This window comes from Belonocnema kinseyi, chromosome 10 (genome assembly GCF_010883055.1).
Source record: "Belonocnema kinseyi isolate 2016_QV_RU_SX_M_011 chromosome 10, B_treatae_v1, whole genome shotgun sequence".
Classification (NCBI taxonomy): Eukaryota; Metazoa; Arthropoda; class Insecta; order Hymenoptera; family Cynipidae; genus Belonocnema; species Belonocnema kinseyi.
This window is the reverse complement of record NC_046666.1, coordinates 31,992,215-32,015,941: the sequence shown is the minus strand read 5'-3', so window position 1 is coordinate 32,015,941 and position 23,727 is coordinate 31,992,215. Positions and strand designations below refer to the sequence as shown.

At 28.7% G+C, this 23,727-nt stretch overlaps 2 protein-coding genes across 2 annotated transcripts in view; one reads left to right on the top strand and one right to left on the bottom strand.

Moving 5' to 3' along the window:
• The window catches only part of LOC117182335, a 603,484-nt gene that overhangs the window by 414,355 nt on the left and 165,402 nt on the right, over positions 1–23,727 (bottom strand). The window contains exon 3 of the mRNA XM_033375494.1: positions 4,192–4,341. The gene's annotated coding sequence lies outside the window, so the exon portion shown is untranslated. The remainder of the gene's footprint in view (positions 1–4,191; positions 4,342–23,727) is intronic.
• LOC117182338 (lysosomal acid glucosylceramidase-like) lies at positions 5,747–18,802 on the top strand. The gene is made up of 9 exons (XM_033375497.1): positions 5,747–5,836; positions 10,867–11,073; positions 11,156–11,288; positions 11,385–11,538; positions 11,600–11,760; positions 13,995–14,386; positions 17,551–17,779; positions 18,037–18,150; positions 18,264–18,802. The coding sequence occupies exons 1-9, from the start codon at positions 5,800–5,802 to the stop codon at positions 18,361–18,363; spliced, it is 1,527 nt and encodes a 508-aa protein (XP_033231388.1). The 5' UTR covers positions 5,747–5,799; the 3' UTR covers positions 18,364–18,802.

Sequence of the window (23,727 nt, the reverse complement as noted above, 5' to 3'; positions counted from 1 at the left end):
AAATTCTAGAGAAGAAACTTCATTTCAGTACTCTTGAAACCCATTGGGAATGATTGAATGCTGAAAACTAACGAAAAATTTGACTGGCAGCTTCTCGGTGGTCCTAAAGTTAACTGACAGACTGTCAAGTATATAAAAAATGACAGGATGAAAATTAAAACAGTCATTTTAGTACTTCTGAAACGTATCGGGGATGATTCTTTAGGTGCTACAAGGTAAGATCATAATTGATTGGCTGTTCTTCAATGGCGCCAAATTTGACTGGAAGACTGTCTAGCATGTCGAAAATTCTAGTAAAAAAACGTTATTTTAGTACTTTTTAAACCCATTGAGGATGATTGTTCTGGTGCGAACAACTAACAAAGAATTTGACAGGCAGCTCCTGATTAGTTTCTAAAATGACTGACATTTCAATCAGCAACCGAATGAAAGTTTTGTCCTTTTCATTAACTAAAATTTTCATCTATAGGATACTTCTCTAAAACTAATATGTGTATAAAAAAAACTAAACAAATCTCATTTTTTAAATAAATTTAGAGCTCGCAACAATGGGTTTCAAGAGTACTAAAATGACGTTTCTTCACTTGAATTTTTGTCATGTTTGACAGTCTGCCAGTCAACTTTGGCACCGCCGAGAAGCTGCCAGTCAAATTTTTTGTTAGTTCTTAGCATCCAAACAATCATTCTCAATGGGTTATAACAGTAATAAGATAACGTTTCTTCACTCGAATTTTTTGACATGTTTGACAGCCTGCCAGTCAACTTTGGCACCACTCAGGAGCAGCCATTCAAACTTCTCGTTAGCTTTTAGCATCGAAATAATCTTTCCCCGTGGGTTTGAAGAGTACTAAAATGAAGTTTGTTCACTCGAACTTTTGACATTTTTAGCAGCCTGCCAGTCAACTTTGGCACCATTTAGGAGCTGCCACTCGAATTTCTTGGTAGTTCTTTGCACCTAAAAAATCTTCCCCAATGGGTTTCAAGAGTACCAAAATGACGTTTTTTCACTCGAATTTTTGACATTTTCGACAGACTGCTAGTCAACTTTGGCACCACTCGGGAGCAGCCATTCAAACTTCTTGTTAGTTTTTAGCATCCAAACAATCATTCCCCGCGGGTTTCAAGAGTACTAAAATGACGTTTTTTCACTCGACTATAAAAATAAAAGAATATGAAATTTTAGTGAGTACTAAAAGGACGCCCATGGAATTGTTGCGAGCTCCCGGATATTTTGAAGACTAATAATGTCTATATTTTCATAAGATATGTCCACGTGGACAAAATACGGGGGGGGGGGTGTTTGTCCGAATTCCACGGCTTTCCACGAGGGGGGGGGGGTCAAAAAGTGGTGAAAAATTGTCCACGTGGTATATCGATGGCCCCTTACGATAAATAGATACATTGTTTTATGAGGCTATTTTTCAAAAATTACTTGACCTCCCTTCACAGCCTAGTTTTCGACTGAATTGGTAAATTCTAAATGACTATTTTCTTCTGTAAATTCTAAACGGACATTTTCTTCCTGTCTGTAACAAGGATTTAAATAAATTTAAAAAAACAGCATCTGAATTATAAAACGTAATTCGTGTGACGTAAATAATTCCCTCTGTTATCAAGTTTTCTCTCATCAACGATATAAGCAGGTATATTTTTCTCAGTCGAGCCTCACGGGTCTATCTTTTAAGTTTACTTTTTACAGTCGTATCTCACTTGCCATAAAGTTCAGGTAGGTAATTAAAATAATCTTAAAATTAGTTCAAGACCAAATTGAAACTTCTTTGATATAATATTTAAATTATATTAGAAAAACTACCTAAGTTTAATATAAGTGTATACTTAATATTCTAGAAATGTAATAATTATGCTTGCGCGGATTTATATTGATCATTCGGATTAAATACGTTCTTCTTTAATGCTATGGTTGCTTTTAGGATAAAAACATAAATGCTTTATTCTTTCAAGATAACAGACGTTTCGATCCCGATTATCATGTAAAATTATTTTTCTAGAATAAAAACTCATGAGAACGCCCTTTTGTTTTCCAATGCTAAAGACAATCATAACCTAAAATATAATAACATTGAAATAAAGTTTTTATGCTTAAAAGTTAATTTAATGACAGAAAAAAGTATTTAAGACAAATGGAACCAATTTGTTTAATGCGATAATCTTAGTAGGTCACGAAACGTTAGTTAAAGGTTATCAGTATGGAATTATAGGTTTATTAAATTTAAAATTCTTACAAAATCAAATACACATTTTGGTAAAACAATTTGTTCGAAATCACATTTTTTGTTACAATAATTTTAAAACATTTAATAGAATTTTTCTGAATAATGTAAAGCGGTCATAACTTTTTTACAAATTTGAGTATTAATATTTCTTAAAATTATTATCATGAAATAAAAAAGCATTTTTTCTCATTTTTTCGGATTTTTATTTTAAAAAATGTCTCTAGATACTGTCTGCATCCTGCAACAGTTCAGCCTAGGAATGAAATTTGTTTCATTTTTAAATATTAATTTCGATTTTACAGAACACTTTTTCGATCCCTTGAAAAATTCATTCAGAACGACTTAAGTCTCGAAAAATAAACTTTCCGAATTATTAAATTCCCGAATTTGGATAACTATTTCTATAAATATCATATATTTATTAAAAATACAATAATAACAAATTTGTATAAATAAGAATTATGTTTAATGCTGGAAGATTCTAAAATTAATTTTTAATTTGAAATAATAATACTTGAACAAATTTTTCATGCAGAAATATATATTTTTTACTTATTATTATTTGATTACTGTATTTTTAATGAATAATATACATAAAAGAAATTCGGAGATTTTATAATTCGGCAATTTTCTATCGAAAATTAGGGACGACTGAAAAATCACGAAAAATAAAACTTTTGACACTGTAAAATTCCATAATTGAAAAATTCCTCAATATTAAAATTCTCGAATAATAAAAATGGAAATGAAATAACCAAAATAATGAAGAAAAAATTTTTAATTGCAATATAATGTTAATTGTTTAAATGTAGGAATTTTATAATTTGCGAATTTTCGGGATTTTTTAAATTTCGGATATTTTAATATTCGGAAATTTCTTATCGAGAATTTTATTATTTGGGCATTTTAAAATTCGGCAATATTATAATTATTATTATTATTACAACATTAAGCCATTTCCCTTTCGGGGTAGGATAAGCTGTCGGGAATATCATTATTCGATAATATTCTGAACTACATGAGAATTTTCAAATTCGATAATGTTATAAATTGTCGGGAATTTTATTATTCGGGGATATTCTAACCCGATAATATTACAAACTACTCCGGAAATGTATTATTCGGTAATATTTATCAACTTTTCTCTAATTTTTCAATTGGGAAATTTTATTATGTAGAAATTTCATTATTTAAGAATTTTCCAATTCAGTGAGATTACTAAACTGTTCGGGGATTTTATTAATCGGTATTTATTAAATTCAGAGATTTTATTATCAGGAAATTTTATACTTAGGAAAAGTTATTATTCGGGAATTACACAGTGTCAGGAATTTCATTATTCCGGATTTGTCAGTCGTCCCTATAATTCTTCTCTTGTTTAAATTCTTTTTGTGCAATTCTGTTACACAAGTTAACTATTTGCGAGTGTATGTTTTTAATGATTTTTCCTTCTAAAATCAATTTTAATCTGATTATAAACATAAAGCAAATCCTTGGTTCGTTTAACTAGAAATTAACAATTATAATTCAATTAAAAGAGTTCTGCTATTTTACAGAAGACTTAGAAATAAATTATTCCCTTTATAATTTATTTTTAAATTTGTGAAATAATACATTACTGACACCATTCTAAAAAGATTTGGAGACTGATAAGAATTAAGAGTACAAATTGGAATGACGCATTATTTGATCAGGGGATATCAGATAGCGTCACTAATTGCTGCTCTAGATGGCTAGGTTACTAACAATTATTTCCCACATAGTGAATCATAAATTATTTTAGACTTATATGACCAACCTAAATTTCAACGATTTCAATGCCAAAACATATTTTAATCTTACACGTACCCAGCTATAATTTGTTTCTAAATTTAATCAACACATTTAATAAACGCAAATTCTGTGAGTATTTTTTTAATATGAATAAATGTTAGAAGAATCAAAATTTGTCACTAACCTCGTTTCTTGGTTGCCAAAAAATGGTATTTTCTAATTTAAGCCCAGGAAGCTCATAACAACTTTTCTCAGGATACCTCGTGGAGCCAAGATTCATTGTAAATTGCAATAAAACTGATCCCAAGGATTTAAATCAGTCTTCTTGGATCTTCTGGAATAAAAAATATTTCATCAATTGTAATTTATCCGTGCAAGCAAATAAAATTAATTTCAATGATCTGAAGTTCAGATAAAAAAATCTGTCATATGGAAAAAATGATGAGATACATATTTAAAACAAAATATTTTGAAAATTATCGGTCTTAATTTAAGACGGATAACTTTTTAATAAAATTTTTCTTTTTCTATTTAAGCCTGAAAATTTCCGGAACTGTTCGTAGAAAATTTCCACTGTTCGTAAAACAGTTCTAAATTTGTCTAAGCAATTCTCATCAAATTAAAATTCAGTATTTCATTTTTTTTCTCGTATCTAATCTCGATACATTTTTAAGAAACTTTTGAAAAGTTCTAAAAACAGAAAGCATAAAAAAATTTTAGATTATTTTTCAGTTAAATTTTGAATTAATTCCTTGGAAATATATCATGATACTCAGCTTGCTTCTAAAATCGTATTTTCCCTAAATTTCGAATTTTCCGCATTACTTTTAAGAGAGTAAAGATCTCCAAATCCAAAAAACAAATTCTCAGCTAAATGGTTCAATTTTTAATCAAAGAGATGAATTTTTATATGAAATTATGAATCTTCATTAAAAAAGAAATGATCAAGAAATGATTTTTTAACATTCAGCCAAAGCGTAGATTTTTGAAAAAGGAGATATTCTTTATACAAAAATGATGAATTATAAACTAAATACACGAATTCTAACCTAGTTATTGAATTTTCAACTAAAAAAAAATCAATTTTCATCTGAAAAATATAAATTTATAAAAAAATGAAATAGTTTAATTTTCAGTTAAAAAATTAAATTGCAACCAAAAATAAAACTATTTTTCAACCAAGTAGTTTAGTTTTTAACCAAGAAAATTAATTTTCATCTAAAATGATAAATCCTTATGAAAAAATAAATTTTCAAGAAAATGTGTCAACATGCAACCAAAGCGTAGACTTTAGTAACAAAAAGTATATATTTTAATCAAGAAGATATTTTTATACAAAAGAAAGATAAATTATAAAAAAAAATTAATTTTCAACTAAGAAAAAATTAAGTTTTAACCCGGAAAAGAGTATCGATTTTCCAGATTTGATTAAATTAATCGGTTGTCTAAATTCATCTTTAAATTATATCAATATTATCAAACGAAAAAAAATGTTAAAAGAATTTAAGTAAGAGTATATTTTTTCCATAAATATCTAAAAATAAACGAAATTAATCTATTTGGTAATGAAAAATTTATCTGATCTTATTATAATAACCTTTCGTAACATTGTGTCTTTTTATGTTACAGATCTTATCTGATAATCTAAAGATAAAACCAATTAGCACTCTTCAGTGGAGTAAGAGTAGAGATAAGTTTGAGAAAGACAGCTACATCTTATCACTGAAGAGAAATAAAAAGAGTCCCATTTATAGAGAAAGAATCAGCAGACAATCGTTTATATTTTGTCAAGATGGGACCGGTTGCAGTTCTCGTTACACTTCTAGCAGGTAGGATAGAATAGAGACCTATCGATTTATTCAGACCAGAATTCATAGTGCCGGTGGGATAGGGTATTGACTATTGGCTTTTCACACTCGGTTGCTCTTGTCCCAGTGTAAATGCCAGGTATCTAGTGTATTCCACCTCAAACCATTTACCCACGCTCACCTAATTTATTATAAGTCGATTGAACAAACTTGAGCTCTCATTATTCCAACTATAATCGTTAACGGTATCCCCGAGAGGCCTAAAAGCCAGTGACTTATTACGGACATTCCGAAAGTCTATTTTAGTTTACAAATATTGGTCTACAACTTCTAAAATATCTAGAAATAAATTTACATTAAAGACTTTCTATTAAAGATTATTATTTAGTTACAAAGTTAATAGGATACATCTAATCAATTCTAGGCTGAAAGGCTGAATTTAATAAATACAATTAACAAATCGTTATAGATGAAAAGGAAGTGCTAGGAAGAATCTGGCAAGTTTCAAAAATGAAGATTCAGAGTGACCGTTTCAATCCAGAAATTCTTTTCGGTTTTTTCATGGTTCGCAAAGATTTTTCACGATCATTTTAAAATAGAAGTTGACGCTTTTAACACTTTCCAATCAAACATTTTTAAATGAAATGCAAGATTTCTGGTTAGAAAATATGAATACACGATATAATTTTCAATGCTAATACTTTTTAAAAAACTAATACTAAAACTAATACTTGAAAATACGAAATAAATAAATAATAAATAAATAATAATATAATAATAATAATATAAATAAATAATAAATCAAATACTAATAATACTAAATAATACTAAAACTAATACTTCCTTTAAAGTCACATCAATACAAATTTTAAAGGAATATATATTATCATCAGAGATGGTTTACCACCAACTAGTGTAGATATCATTCCACATCCGTGAAAATAAAAATCAACACTATCGATCAAGTTAACTCTTTAAATAACAGAAAATACTCAACGTCATTTCAAACTATATGGGAAATAAATTAAAAAATGTTTGAAATTGAATTTTTTCAACAAAAAAATCTACTCCCTTCGCGCCACTGGGAATCGAACCATATAACTTTCGATTGTCGGAAAGCACCCAACCGGCAAACGGAAGTTCTAAGATTTGACTCCCAGTGGAGCAAAGAGAGTAGATATTTTTTCAGAAAAAATTTAATTAAAAAAATTAAGGAAAATGTTATAAATAAAATGCGTAATTCTTCCAATTAAGTAAATAACGGAAAAAAGTTCCTCCTTTAAATGTTAAAACTACGCAAAGCCCATTCCCGTGCACTTAATAAAAATGTAAAAAGAAAATATTCTACTCTTGCAATTCAGAAAAAAAAATTATGGCAAAAATGTGGTCTCTTCTAATTCGAAAAAAAATATTTATAAAAAAATGCGCCTCTACCAATCCAGAAAAAAAATTATAACCAATATGCACTACCTTTCATCTCGATAAAACTTCTAAAGATAAGAACAGAAAATATCCCTTTTCCAATATATAATAATTGAAAATCGAAATTTCCTCCATTCTAACTCAATAAAAATATTAAAAATTATCCTATTCAAATTCAGAAAAAAGATTCAAAGTTAAAACTCCCTCCTTCAATTCACCAAAAATACTACAAGGAAAAAGTGGCCTCTTTAAATTAAAAAAATATATAAATAAAGTCACTCAACAACAATTTAAAACAAAATTGGATTAATAAATACCATTTCATATCTTCTAACACGACGAAAGTATTAAAAATAAAAAATGTTCTAAAAATAAGTGCATTCATTCTGGAGAAGGGACTGTCTCGATACCATGAAATAATTTTTTCTCTTATACAATTTTTGTAAGTTACTTCTTTTAAATCTGTTGCTTAATCTGGTTGCACATGATTACTTATTGTTTATATTTGCAACCATTTTAATAAAATAAAAAAATTCCACGTTTTTTATCAGGTTTCAGAAATTTGCAACCATCATTTAAATTTGAAATAGAAATGAAGTTTTTAACATTTTCCAATTGAATTAAAAATAATTAAATGCTATTAAACTGGAAAATTTAATATTTTTAGCTTTGCAAATTGAATATTTCAGAGATTTCCGGTTAAAAAATATAAATTCACGATATCACTTTCAATGCTCTAAACTAAAATAAATCCACCCTTTCAAATCAAATTAATAGAAATGTTATAAATAAAGCATGTCTCGCTTCTAATTCCAATCAAAATTATTTAAAAAAATTTGCCTCTTTCAATCCAGAAACGAAATTAATAACTAAAATTTTATCTCTTCCCACTCGATAAAAATACTAAAAAGAAAAAATTGCGCCTATTCCAATTCAGAAAAAATTGAAACCAAAATGTTCTCACGTTCATATCGATAAAACTCTTAACAACACAAAACTGTAACTCTTCTGAAACAGAAAAAATTATAAATCGAAATATCTTCTCTTAAAACTCAATTGAAATGTTAAAAACAAAAAATTTTCTCTCTTCAAATTGAAAAAAAAGATTAAGTATAAACATCCCCCCCCCCTTCAACTCAGAAAAACTGATAAAAAGAAAAAATGGAACACGGAAGTTTCAAATTCTGACAAATTTTTATTGCCAAAGAAAACGGGAAATATTCCTCGTCGGAAAAAATTTCCGGTTTTTACGCGGTTCGCAAAATTTTTTCACGGTCATTGAAATTTGAAATAGAAATAAGACTTTTTCTATACTTCAATTCAACAGTTTTGAATTAAATACCATCAGCCCACGAGATTTTATATTTGCAATCTTTATAAATTGAGCAGTTAAAAGATTTCGGGTTAAAAAATATAAATCTACGATATCGTTTTCAATGTCACGAAAATTGCCGTAGTACTAATCAGTGCTCTTTTCATACTATCGATTCGTACCGATTTTTGAAAAAGGGTTGAATTTCCATAAAGGATGGCAACATTTTTCGGAGAAAAATTCCTTATAATCTCTTTTAAATTTTGAAATTTAGTTTTTTTTTCTCGCTGAAAGCTTTCAAAGAATTTTGGTAAATAGAACATTTTTCAGTAAATAACTATAATCGAAAATTGATCTTTTTTCAAAACTTCAATCAGTAAAGATTTACGGAGTGGTTTCCTTGAAAAAAATCCTTATTTATTAAAATTTACCCATTTTTGAGAAATTGGTAAAAAATTAGGTTAAAAAAATGCAATTACAAATATATTGTTTAAGTAATTATATTTCGTAACTTTTAAACATTTTTCATGCAAAACATTTTTTTTTCATAAGACATTACTTATAATATTATTTCAGTTCTTAAATTCATAGGAAACTTTTTCTTCCTAGAGTCCTGAAATTTGGAACAACAACCTTAAATTCCATTCTACTGCAATTTTTTATATTTGAAACTTTAATAAATTAAATAGTTCACAGATTTTTTGTTAGAAAATATAAAATCATGCTATCATTTTCAGTGTTATAAATTAAAACTAATCCTTCTTTTTTAACTTACATTATTATAAAAGTTAAAAATAAAACATGTTCCTTTTCCAACTGCGCACAAAATTGAAAATAAAAAGTTCCCCTATTTCATTTGAATATTTAAAAAGTACTAAATCCCCTCACCTCCTTTATTCAATTAAAATGTTAAAAAGACCAAATTTAGGTCTTCTAATTCAGATAAATAATTATAATTATAATTAATAACTAAAATTTTCTCCCTTTTAAAGCAATATAAATGTTCAAAACGTAACACGAACTTCTTTTAGTTTATAAAAACTTTGTAAACTCTTGAGGAACTCTTGAAAATAAAAAATGTTTCTATTCTAATTGAGAAAAAACCAAAAATTAAAATATCCTTCCTGTCGAAACAATAAAAATCATAAAAATAAAAAAATTAATTCTGAAAAATCCTAAAAATTAAAAAATTTCCATCTACCTGATTCGAAAAGCATTTAAAATTCAAATTTCCTCCTTTCCAACCCAATAAAAATGTTGACCATTAAAAAATTTCCCTTTTCAAATTAAAAAGAATCGAAATTAAAAAATTTGTCCTTTAAAACCAATAAAAATGTTACAACAAAAAAGGGCCTTTTCCAATTCAGAAAATATTGAAAACCAAAATTTTCTCTCTTCAAACTCAATAAAAACTTCAAACTTGAAAAATTATCCTTCTGCCAATTCATACAATATTGGAAACTAAAATTTCTTGTTGTCGAACTCAATAACATTCTTAAAAATATAAAGTGTCCCTTTGCCAATGAAACAAAAATCCAAAACAAAAATTTCTGCATTTCAATAAAAAATGTTACAAAAAAAGTGTTCTTTCAATTAAGAAATCATTTGAAACCGTTTGAAACCACTTCAACGTTCAAATTTTAAATTTGAAAGCGATTTAAGGCTTTCTATTTTAAACAATTCAGGTTCAAATTGTTGCTTATTTTAATTGAAAAGTTAAATATTGCTAAATATTAAGAATGATCATTCTTTTTAATTAAAAAGGTTCCAATTAGATGGGATAAAAATGGATTAAAACCGTTTAATTATGATCCTATTAATGTGGATTTGTTTAACTACTACGCTATCGAATTTAAATAGTTCATTTTTCAACGTTAAAATCTGTAAATTGTTTAATTTTGAACAGAATGAGAATTATATTGTAAAATAAACGATTAAATTAAATTCATTGCCCTGACCCGGTTTCTCACAGTCTCAAAATATATTTAAAATATCTTCAGTCTTTTTCGAGTTGTCATGAATCTTGATTCGTACGAAGGATGAAAATCTTTCGAACGACAGGTTATGGGCCCATAGTTCAATTTTCCCAACTCGAGAGTTATGATGATAACTCGAGCACCACGCTAGCTACTTCAATTTTCCTGGGTTCATTTTGAAACTTATATTACTGTCTTGGCATATTTGAATCGTAATTTCAATTTACTATCAGTATACTTTAATATAAATAAATTTTCTTTGTCATATTAAAGTACTCTCACGGAGAGCAAACAATTTTCGTATTTAAATTGCAAAGTTTAATATGCATAATGGGATTCAGGGACCAGTTTCGCATCTGGATGCCAGGAGTCTGAAAGCACCGGAAAAGGCGACAGTTACTATTGTATTTGTAATTCTACCTACTGTGATGAAGCTCCAAGCGTGGTACAAACGCAAGAGAAGTTAACTTACACGGTAGTTTCCTCGAGTAAAGACGGTCTTCGGTTTCATGTTTCAAATGGAAAATTTGGACACAAGTCTGGAGGAAGTAAGTATTTCAAAAGCATTATGGTACAAAATATCAGACTTCTCATTAGAAATTGCTAATTATTTTATCAAACTACTTTCAGTATTTTCTACGAAGATAAAAATTGATACAACTAAGACTTATCAAACTATCATCGGGTTTGGTGGATCGATGACAGATTCTTCTGGAATAAATATTAAATCGCTTTCGGAACCTGTGCAAAAAAAGCTTTTAGGGTATATTTAATCCATTTCAATTACATTTTTTGTGATATTTGGTGAAAAATCATGTTTCATAATATTTGATATCACGTATATTATTCTGAACTACAGAGCCTACTTCGGCAATGGAAGTATTGAATATAACATGATACGAGTCCCAATGGGAAGTTCAGACTTCTCTCCCAGACCTTACAGCTATGCGGAGACGGAGAACGATATATTTCTTGAGAAATTTGCTTTGGCCGATGAGGATATTAAATACAAGGTATGAGATTGAATAAAAACCACACTTTTGTTGGAAATAATTTTATCTACATTATTTCCAGATACCATATTTGCAAAAAATTAGTAATATAACTAACCAACAAGTGAAGTTGATAGCTTCCCCTTGGTCTCCAAATCCCTGGATGAAAACTGCAGGAAACTGGACAGGGAAAGGTATCCTGCGTCGTGAATATTGGCAAACATGGGCTAACTACTTCGTAAAGTGAGTAGCACTTCATGTATGCTCTAATACCTCAGAGAGAAACTACCTCTAAATTAAGAGCAAAGGCTTCATTAAATCATTATTAAAATCAGAATGTTTAAAATAGTTTTGTATTTTCATCAACAATTATGGGTTTTTAAAATTTAATTTGACAATATTCTAAATTCTAAAAAACTTATCTGAGGAATTATTTAACAGTTAATTTTAAATAAAATTAGCTTTTAGTTCTTATTCTATTGCTTCCGAAATACTCTCTTAATTATCGCAATCCAAAGTACCTAAATGTGTTCTACATCGCTTATCGCCGCTGAGTTTGAAGTTAATTATTTTCAAGCAGGTTCGAGTTTACTGCTTGGTCTACTAAGCACATGTTAAATTTTATTGATTTAAAGTTCTATTTTTAAACCAGAGAAATTCTATAAATTAAAACAAAGAGAATTACACAAAAGATAAAAGTGGATCTACATTATAATATTAAATCGATAGCAATAAATGAAAATGTTACCAACCATTAATGGAAGATTTTTAATTTCCCAATTTTCTCCCGGTCAATTTAAGAGGTCAAAAATTTATGAATTTACAACGAGGAATTTTTTATGAGAATTATAATTCTGAATTGGTCAATATTGTAACTGTTTACAGAAATTTCCTGTCCCAAGTCCTAATTTTGTTCTTTTAAAACATTTTTTATTATTATTGAGAAATATAGTAACCCTTTCCTTCTAAAATTTGGATGAGGGATGTTTCCAATTCTGGAAAATTTTGATAAACAAAAAAAAGAACAATTTTTAATTCAAAGAATATCTAACTTATAACAAACAATTATAAAATTAAAATTAAAAAATTATCATTCTTTATGGAAAATCCCTGTTCGAAAGTTCAAGTTATAATGCTTTACGAAAATTGTATGCCCCACGTCATAATTTTTTACGGGTATTGTTTTTTTGAACTCCCTTTTTTGAAAGTCAGAATTAAAACTATTTTCTAAAATTTCCAATTTTAAAGTAAAAAATTACGTGTTGCAAAAAAAATTATAATTTCTTACAGAATTCCTTATTTCACAGTTAAAATTATAATGATGTACGAAATTTCCTGTTCTAAGCTGAACCTAAAACGGATGTTATAATTTTTTACGGAAATTCTCAGCTCCATCTAAGAATTATCATTATTTTAGAAAATTCCCTGATTCCCAAAAGCGAAAATTCTCATTCATTAATATTCCCGATTTCAAGTCATAATTTTATTAATTTACAATATTCTCTATTGCAATTCAAAAATATAGTAACTCTTTTGTTCTGCAATTTGCAAGACGGAAGTTTCAAATTATTAATTAAAAAATTTGTAATTCAAAAGATATCTCACTTGGAACTAACAATGTTCTAAATCTGATAAATTTGTACTTGAAGCAGGGGTTTTTTTTAAATTTCCTTTTACGCAAATCAGAATTAAAATTATTTTCCAAAATTTCCCGTTCCATGTCAGAAATTACCCGTTCCAACAAAAAATTTTAATTTCTTACGAAATTGCCTTCCAAAGTCAAAATTATCATTCTTTACGAAATTTCCTGATCTAAAGTGAACAAAAAATGAGTATTATAATTCTTCGTAAAACTTTCTAGTTAGTACTAAAAATTAAATATTTTTTTATAAAATTCCCTGATGTCCAAAAATCAAAATTATAATTATTTAAGAAATTGTTTGTCAAAACTTAGAATTAAAATTAATTTTAAAAATTAGCTATTCTAATTTAGCACAATTGCAATTCTTCGTGTGTGATTTCAAAACAAAAATTATTTATTCCCTGTCTCCTCTTAGAATTGTAAATCTTTTAGAAAATTCCCTATCTTAAAGCCGAGAATATAAGTCTTTGCTGAAATTGCCTGTCCCAAATCAAAATTATATTTACTTTCCAAATTTCTCTGATCCAAGACGTCATTTTAGATATTTAAAATACTTTCTATTGTAATACATAAATGTAGTAACTGTCTCTTTATGCAATTTGGAAGTGGATGTCAAATTTGGTGATTGAAAAAACAAAATGTTTGAATTCAAATAAATTTTTATTTGGAATATGGAACTTTCTAAATCTGATGCATTTTGACTTGGGAAATAGATTTTTTTAATTCTTTATTTAATACATAACAGTTTAAATTTTTTTCCAAAAATTTCGGTTTCCAATAAAAAATTACCTGTTTTAAGAGAAACTGATTAATTTGAAAATAATTACGATTTCAGATTCTTCCAGGAATACATAAAAAAAGATATTAAATTCTGGGCTCTGACTCCTCAAAATGAACCTCAAATAGTATTTACGCCAATTGTGATGCAATCTATGGGTTGGGATGCAGTTGATCAGCGCAAATGGCTGACAGAATTTCTTGCACCGATAATGAAAAAGGCTGATTTGGATTACATAAAAATTATAATTGGGGATGGTCAAAGACATCTTTTACCTGACTGGGTGAACAAAATTCTAATAGATAAGAAAGCTAATAAATTGGTCTCGGGCATTGCAGTTCATTGGTACCTCGATAAAGTTTTATCCATAAATCGACTGGATAAAACCCATAAACTTTACCCAAATAAATTTATACTCTACACTGAATCATGTTCAGGAGTGATGGAAAGTAAGTTTTTTTATACAATATAACATTTACATTTATTAAAAAGAATAGACTAACTTTTATTGCAAAATAAATAAGTTTGAATGCTTATACCACAAGAAGGAATTTGAAACTTAAAGAAATGCAATGAAATGACTTTAAGATCGAATGGTTAAAAGTATAATTCTTTGAGTAATAAAGATTAGAAGTAATGTAATCAGGAAATGGAGTAAAATTTAAATTGAACTTGGCAAGAGACAGAAATGTAAAATCCAATCAAGAGACTTCCTAACGCCTTTTGAGTTTTTGGAACGGAAATTGGAGACTAACATTATCGAGTTGAAGTAAGTCGAAGTACTAAAAGGAGATTTCACGTCCCCATTTGACTTTCCTGCTCAGTAGGAGACAAATCCAAGATAATCTCTGCCTTCGGCTTTCTCAACTGGTCTCAGCCAATTTGCATTTGTACCCAAATTTTGCTTAATGAACCAGATAGAATAGATCTAGAAACTTGACTTTGACATTTAATTAAACATCTTCAAGAAATTCTGAACATAGCATATTTTGTATTATGAGTACTAAATTAAATTTATTCTTAGTTCCATATACAGGGTATCTACTAAATTTGCCCACCAAATTTCCAGGGTTTCCCCTGGGTTTCCTCCTCTTCTTAAAAGTACGAATAAAATACATTTAGCATACATTTTTCCTATGTGTAATTTTATGTATTGTGATATCTTATAATATTTAAACAAAATAATTAGATTGCAATTGTGTCAGAGAATCCCATGTAAGATGATGGCCCTTTTCAATTTATTATTCTGATTTTTTTACACATAATATAAAAAATATAATGCAGTCTAGATGGTTGAATTATCTGTGACGATATGGTTAAAATAACAATTTTTAATTTTGATAAAAATATCTTTGGCAAACTGTTTTTGGTATTCTGATTCATCAATAATTCTTAGATATAATTTGCAACGTCTTTGGTATTAGCGATTAACTAATCCTTAAATGCGTTCACAACGTAAGAAATAAATTAAAAACTGTATCTTTATTTTTTGTTCGAAATGCTCAAAAATCTACATTTTTTTTGAAAAAAATTGAAATCATTACACGTTTTAAATTATTTTGGAATTTCTTAAAAACTTCTAAATGTCTCTTAAACTTGATCGAATTTTTTCTAAAATGTTGTAATTTTGTAAAAATGAGCGGTTTTGATTTACAATCTTTGATATTCTTTTCCTAAATGTTAGGAAATAATTGGAAATATTTGGATAAAAAATAAATATTTTGTATGAAATTTTAAATTATTTGAAAAAACGAAGTATTTTTATCTAATTAGTTCAATCTCCGCCAAAAAAAGACAAATCGCCCACCAAATAATTTACATTTTCAACCCGAAATTAATCCAAAAAAGACGAGCGGAAACAAAATAGTTTTATTCCAATCCGAAAACATCAATTTTCTAGAACAAAGATGAATCACTTTGAATCAAGTAACTGAATTTTCTAATGAAAATGATGAATTTTCAACCAAAAACATTAATTTCATATAAAAAAGACGAATTTTTAACAAAATAAATGAATTTTTAACTAAAAAAATGGAATAGTGTCTTGAGCAGAATTTTCAAACATCTCCTTAACTGACTCGAATCACTCCTTTTAAAATAATTTTTTCATTTCTTCAGAAATTCGGAGCATTCAAAATATTTTTTTTAATTATGCTAATTTTTGCTAAAATTTCGCAGACATTTCTAATCCTTTTAATTTTATTAAAAATAATTCCAATTTTCCCCCAAATTTTCCATAAATTCAAAAACTTTCTGAATATCTTTTCATATAATGCCAATTTTTCCTAGAATTCTGCATTTTCTAATCCTTCTCTACACCTTTTAAAAATATGGCAATTTTCGTAAAATTAAATAATTCTGTTTCATTTAATTTAAAAAGTTTCAAACATTCAAGCTGAAAATTTTTACATATGTAGTAATCCAAACTAAACTGCAAATTAAAACAAAAATAGAGTACTTCTGAATTTTCAACTTTACAAATTAAAGCTTTGAAATATTTTCATTAAAATTATTTTAATTCACTATTTTAATAATGTAAAAAGTATACAATGGAAACCTTCTAATGCATTGAAAAAAATGGTTAGTTGAGCCAACTATTTAGTTAGTAGGATATGGTACTGCTATTTTATTAATTCGTACAGCAATCCCAACTAACCATTTTTTTCAGTGTGTGATGGCACTAAAAATAGAGGATTAAATTTTTTCACATAAAATATAAAAATATTGGAAATATGAAATAAATATGAAATTCTTTAAATTCGCAAGTGTACAAGTCGAAATGTATTGCAATTTCAACAAAATAGTTTAACTTTCAATATTTAAAGAAGAAAAACTAGTAGAATTTTTAAATCAAATAGTCAAATTTTTAAATCGAAAGACACATTTTTGAAGAGGGGGTGGAGTTTAAAAAAAAAGCTAATTTTCAATCAAAAAGAATCACTCTTCTAAAATGAAAGATGAATTTTCTACCAAGAAGAATGCCTATTAAAAAAAGTTAAATTCGCAACAAAACAATCAAATTTTAAACAAAATAGTTGCATTTTTAAAGAAAAAGAATTAACTTTTAACTAAAAACAGTTGGATCTTCTTATTTGATTTGATTAATTCAGTTCACATTTAAGCGGAAATAAGAGAAAAAGGGGAAAGTTTCTTAAAAACAAGGAGAAAAATAAATTCTTTAAAAAAGGGGGAAAGAGTGGAATATCGAAACACTTTGTGGTTTGTAACTAAAATTTAATGTATTGACTTTTATTACTCGATAAATAGTTTTGCAGATACATTTGACTATTGGGAACGTTTTATTATGTACTGCGGTTGATATTAAAAGTAGAAGCTTTACAAGTCTATTAGCTTATTATTTATTATTATTTATTAGTTTATTAAAATTATTAGTTTTATAAGCTTCACGTTTTTTAAATTAAAATTAAACATAAATATTGGTCCACGTAAAATTTCCCGGTGATTTCCCGGGTTGCAGAATTCTTGGTCATTTCTCGGTTGCCCGTTTCAGTGGTCACCCTGGAATAACACAAGCTCAGCAATATTAATAAAATAGTTTATGTAACCTATTTTATTTCTTCGAATTTTACGTCTAAACTTTTTTATTTTGCAGGTCAGAAAGTAAAATTAGGTTCATGGAGTCGAGCAGAGGATTATGCCAATAGTATAATTGACACCTTTAATCATTGGGTAACTGGTTGGATTGACTGGAACATGGCTCTAGACTTGAAAGGTGGTCCCAATTGGCTCAAGAACTACATGGATGCACCGATAATTGTAAATGCATCAGCTGATTCATTTTACAAGCAACCCACTTACTACGCCATAGGGCACTTCTCTAAGTACGTATTTTTGAATTATGACTTGATTTTTAGTTAAAATAATGCCCTTGCTTTATTATTTTAAGAATTTATTTCACAGGTAAAGTAAACATACAGTAGGGTTTTATATTTGGTTGCCCTAGTTCCAACAATTAAAAAAAATCTGCCCCAGCCAGGGTTCGAGCCCGGAGCTCTCCATGCAATCGAGACGTTGGACACAGGCCGAGGCAGATTTCTTCCTTTACTTTAATTGTCTTTAATTTTACCATTTTTTTTAGATTTATAACTCCTGGAAGTAAAAGGATTAGTACTACTAGAAAAGGATTGGCTAATATCAAGACTATCGGTTTTTTGAGGCCAGATAATGCAACTGTGTTGATTCTTCTGAACCAGTATGTACTTTAAAGACAATGTGTCATACTTTTAATCTTTTTTTTTCCTTTTTAAATTATATTATAAAATTAAAAAAGAAGAGAGCTAAACTTTACAAATAATTTTTTTCCAGATACACCTTAGAAAAAACAGTATCCGTGGAGGATCCAGTCAAAGGAAGTGTAAAGCTAACTCTCCCACCAAAGTCAATACATAGTGTAATATACTGGTAGTGATAGGGACAAAATTTCCGGAAAAGTTGACACTAGAGAGTTTTGGAGACGAAAGTTACGCTCGGGTTCGATAAAGTCTTCGGAATTGGAGAACATAAGTTCTCTGAAGGCAACCGACAACTGGAAGCTAAACCTGTTTTCATTTCCTCACGAGGCAGGAAGAAGGGATCGTATCTCAGACGAATATTTACATCCCTCTCGGAGACTCGTGTAAAGATTAATCAAAACTTTTATCATTCATGCTACTTCGAGAAAGCTTCACTTATTAAACTCCGCCTACAAGATTCGCCAAAGAAAAAAAATTAAATAATTTAAATAAAAAAGTGTAATATTAAAATTTATTTTAAGTCATACTAAATATTTGCTCAAATTATTTATAACGAAGATAAATGTTAAATGTTACAAATCTTTTCCAGCAAACCTAAGTGTCACGCGTAACCGTTTAATGGACACATCGGATACAAATTAGATTTCTATGAATTTTTTTGCTTATGAAAAGTAGAACAATTCATTACTTGATTATAAAATTGGTTTATAACAATAAAATTGTACAATCTATAAACTATTTACTAACATATATATTTTTTAATGTACCCTCTTTCAGGGCGACTGTTCGAATGAAAGAAAAAAATTCCATTCGAAATAATAAAAACAGAACTGCAAACGAAAGCACTCAAAGTGAAACTCTTGAATTTCAAAGTTTGAAAACTGAAGTTTGTTTCATTCAACAATTTTGTATTCAAATGTTAATAATTTACATGTATAAAATGGAAAATACTAACGCTGTTCACTTCCAGCTCAGAATTACTTACAATTTGCAAATCTTCTGCTTAAATAAAAAATTTCAATTCTTTTCGAAAAATTCCCTGTTCTAATTCAGAATTAAATTTTTTCGAAAATACTCGTTTCAATACAGAATAATAATTTTTTTCGAAAACTTCAATTTTCTATTGAATTTTTTAAGAAAATTCTTCATTTCAACTTTGAAATAAAATTCGTTTGAAAAAAATCTATGTTCAAATCAAGAATTTTCATTATTTTCAAAAATTCTCCATTTCAACTAAGAATTAGATTTTTTTGTAAAATTCCCTGTTTCAATTCATAATTAAAATTTTTTTTACAATACTTCGTTTCAACTCAGGATATAATTTTGTTTAAAAAATACAACTTTACATTCAGAATTGTTATTCTCCTGGATAAATTTCAGTTCCAACTCAAAATTTGTTAAAAATATAAAATCCCTTGTTCAAATTAGGAATTTTAATACCATTTAAAAATTCTCCGTTTCAACTAAGAATTAATATTTCAACTCAGAATTAGAATTCATTCTTTTAAAAAATTTCCTATTCCTCCTCGTAATTTATTAAAATTTTTAAATTCCCTGTTTCAAGATAGATTCTAATTCTTTTAGATAAACGCCAGTTTCAACTCAGAATTGGTTAAAATTTGAAAATTTCCTGCTTCAACTCAAAATTAGATTTCTTGGGACAAATTTTCGGTTCCAATTCAAAATTCTGTTCCTTGTCGAGAATTTCCAGTACAACCACCATAAAATATTCTAATTGAAATTTGAAAAAAGATAACAATTTTTTCTCTCATTTTTCGTTTCTCTTTTTTATGTTTATCCAAAAAATAAATTTTTTATTTTCCTTTTTAGGAAAAAATTGTTATCTTTTTTTTTTAATTTCAACATGAACATTTTATGGCAGTTTTCCAAATTTCATTGTTGGATTTTTTATTTTATATTTAGGAATTCTGCAAATTAAGTTGCTTATTGGACGTTAAATACACGCAGGAATTTAAATTTGATTTTAATCTCATTTAAATTTCTTTAATTTTAGTGCCCAACTCACTTGTTGAATTAACTGTTTTCTGAATTGCAAGATGACTCAATGTAGCTATCCAGGGTTATGAACCCAATCTCTGAGGAAATATTAGGAATGTCTATTTTTCATCATTGTGAATCGCGAATGCAAATAGTGATTCCGCTCCGCAGTATCACCTTTTTCCCGACCTAAAGCTACTGAAAAAGAGAAAATACAAAAATCACCTGAAGAAAAATATTAACTTTTAGAGTTTGCCATTTGATATTCATGAAATTCAATAATATTTGACATCCTTAAAATCCAAATAAAAATTATCATAATAAACATTTTTCAACGTTGATATAGAAAAGTTTGAAACATTTTAAAACATCTTTAGGAACATAATAATACAAATTAACTTAATGCATGTTCTAAGTTATTTTGATAGAAACCTCATTATTACTTTTGTCATATATTTGAAAAAACTATTTCTGTCAGCAGATAAGAATATGGAAATTTTGTCATCAGTTTTGTATTACTTAATCCCTCTGTTTCCTCTTAAATTGAAAACAACACGCTTGAAAGGAGAATTTTGTTCATGATTCGCATTTAAATTATTTTCTAAACGATTAATTTGATAAATTTGTCGCTTTCCTGTGGCAGGGTGGTCCAAAAAGCCCAACATTAAAATTACTTTTGCGACAATTGCCCCTTTTCTGAGTTTCCCTAAAAAAGAAAATGCGGAATATATTTTTTTGATAAAAAAATGTTTACGGATTTCGTCACACCCTCAATCATTCCATTGAAAATACACGTGGCGAAAATGTATGAAAATACATTATGAAAAGAGTGGTGATAATTTCTAGAAATATGAGACTGGAAGGCGTACATTTCAATAAAGCAAGTAGAAATTTCATGGACTTCTTAAAATAACTTCCTCGAATGCGACTTATGCAGTGATTTTTTATTTTCACCCCCTCCCCCACCCAAATTCTATCCAGCATGCCCTAAAAACCACCCTTTAAACGAGGATCAAGTATTTTCAAAATATTGGTTTTAAATATTTCTTTTGTTTAAGTTTTTTTTATCACAAATCATTTCTAATGGTCAAATTGAAAATTTTGATGGATTTTATTATTGACTATCAGTTATTTAAACAATTTTTAAACGTTTGAAAAATACTTTTTTGACATTTTGTAGAAAATGATCTGTGACCTCACAATAAAATAAAATAATTTGGAAAACTAAGAAATCAGTATTGTTGATTTAATTTCTTGTTAATTGGTTCACTAATTTTTTATTATTTGAATATATCTTTTGTCTAGAACAAGGCAGAAGAGTTCAGTTTTTTGTTGAAATTTTAAAAATAAAATTCATTAACTCCTTCTATGTTGACACTTGTAATTGCTTAGCCATATTTTTTTAAAACAATTAAAATTTTCTTCCATATCCTTTTTCGGCAAAGTATCACGAATTAGCTACTTTTCTTATTACCTTGAACTTATTAATTCAAATCGAAAATGAACACGGCCGAGTAACATATTAGTTCATGTCATTAAAAAAAGTGAAAATGCCGAAAAAAGTATTTAAACATATGGTCCACTATAAAAGGCTCCTGATATATGCAATTTAGGGTTTATAACTGTGGGAATCCTCCCTAAAAGCTCGATTCCCGATCCTAAGAAATTCCATGTATATCATTTTCTTAAAGAAAACGAGTAGATCACGTAATTAGGGGTTTTCTGTCTTTAAAATAATTCAAATAAGAAATGCTTCCCAATGAATAAAAGCTAGTATCGAAAAGATTCGAAATTGGAAGCAGTGGAGTTGAAAATAAACAACGAACCCTAAAAAACATGGTGAAAAAGTCTTTAAATTAACAAACTAAATAAAATTAAACAATTCTAAATAATACCTTTGGAATCAAATAACATTATATTTTATGGTGCATGATTGATTTTTATTCAGGATAATACGCTTCCTGTACCTGCCCGATAAACAAAAACATTGCGAAAAGTAACAATTGAAGAAAAAAACTACTTTTGTGGTCGGTATTTGAAATGAATACTTGGTTTGTCTTACTACACAAATTTCAATTTTATCTTGTTCTTTTCAGGATCAATTTTAAGTTTAACAGTTCAATGTTTTTCGTCGCAGATAAACCCAAAGTTTCATAGAAAGATTTGGATTTTAAGTTTTGTAGCATTTTGCCCCATGGCACCTTGCAGTACCTGTAATGAGAGGCTCACCATTTTCGACAGGTGCTGACTGACGGACAGCTTTTATGTCATTTTTTTCATCAATTTCCAGGAATTCTACAAACTGTACATGTAAAGGATTTTGGTTGTTCGACTGTCTGTCATGTCAGTTAATGATTGACTTCTGATAAGCCCTGTAGTGTGCTGGATATGATATGAAATTTTGAAAATTCTTTTTGATGTTCGAACAAAATCATTTGATATACAGGTGACATCGCCACCGATATCGCTTAAGGCTTATAATTTTATTGGGCCGAAATGGTACAATTAATTGCCAGGCATTTTATTTTCTCTTCAAGTTCTGATTTTTTGATTTGTTCGAAGTTTTCTTGTGAAGGGTATTAAATTCGGGTTTCTCATTTTGCAATTAAACCCATACCAGTTTTCACCGCCAAGTACGTAGATAACATGGAGCATGGACATAGGAAACACGCGATTAGGCATGCCATCCTAACTTTGGCGAGCGGGGTTGAATCTACGGGAGGGGGGAGAATTCCATGAGTGGGAAGAGCCGCCATCTTACGATGTGCCATTTGATTATGCGCACGCGCATTTCTGCCGACAAAGTGTGCATGAAAATATAAACATGTGGGCGCTGCCATGTTTGTCGCGGGACATCAAAAGGTGGGGAACCTCCCCCCTCATTGCATCACCCCCGCAATGGCATGCCTAGTCCCTTGTTTTTTATGTCCATGACACGGAGTTAAACCAAATTCCCGGAGTTAATTCGCCATACTCATGCCTGTTTAAAAATTCATTTTCTGCTTTTGATTCGTTTTTTTCATCCAAGATTGATTCGAGGAAACGAACATGTTGTTTCTCAAACGATGAACTTTTATTTGGCCTGTTAGAGCAATAAGATTGCTGACCACCTCGAGACTCAGTGTTGATTTTGTTATTATTGTGACTACGATAAACATCGTTTGCATATTTCTTCGCAATAATTCATGTGAATATATTCTGGTTTTCCGCGCTGCCTCGTCCAGCCGATCTTTGGAGTCCTGGACCTGTCGGTTCCGGCACGCTTTCCCATCCGCCGTTACGATTTCCTACTGAGGGTTCTGATTGGTTCTGTTTTTAATTTCCAGTCCGTTTCTCGTTGTCACTTTTCGGTTTCTCACAGCTCATGGAGCTATTCCGTGTGTCCTGTGCACCGTAGCCTTCGCCTGTTGGGCTTGAGTGGCTTGTATTTTCATTATAGAAAAGTTTTCTGTGCATTTGTTGACCTAGAAAAAGCTTTTGACAAGGTAGATAGAAGTAAACTTTGGGAAATTCTGAAAGAGTATGGAGTCAATGGATGG

Coding starts and splice junctions, on each gene's coding strand:
- LOC117182338 (XM_033375497.1), top strand. CDS start 5,800: ATGGGACCGGTTGCAGTTCTCGTTACACTTCTAGCAG. Junction 11,074..11,155: donor TGGACACAAGTCTGGAGGAA/GTAAGTATTTCA, acceptor AACTACTTTCAG/TATTTTCTACGAAGATAAAA. Junction 11,289..11,384: donor GTGCAAAAAAAGCTTTTAGG/GTATATTTAATC, acceptor TCTGAACTACAG/AGCCTACTTCGGCAATGGAA.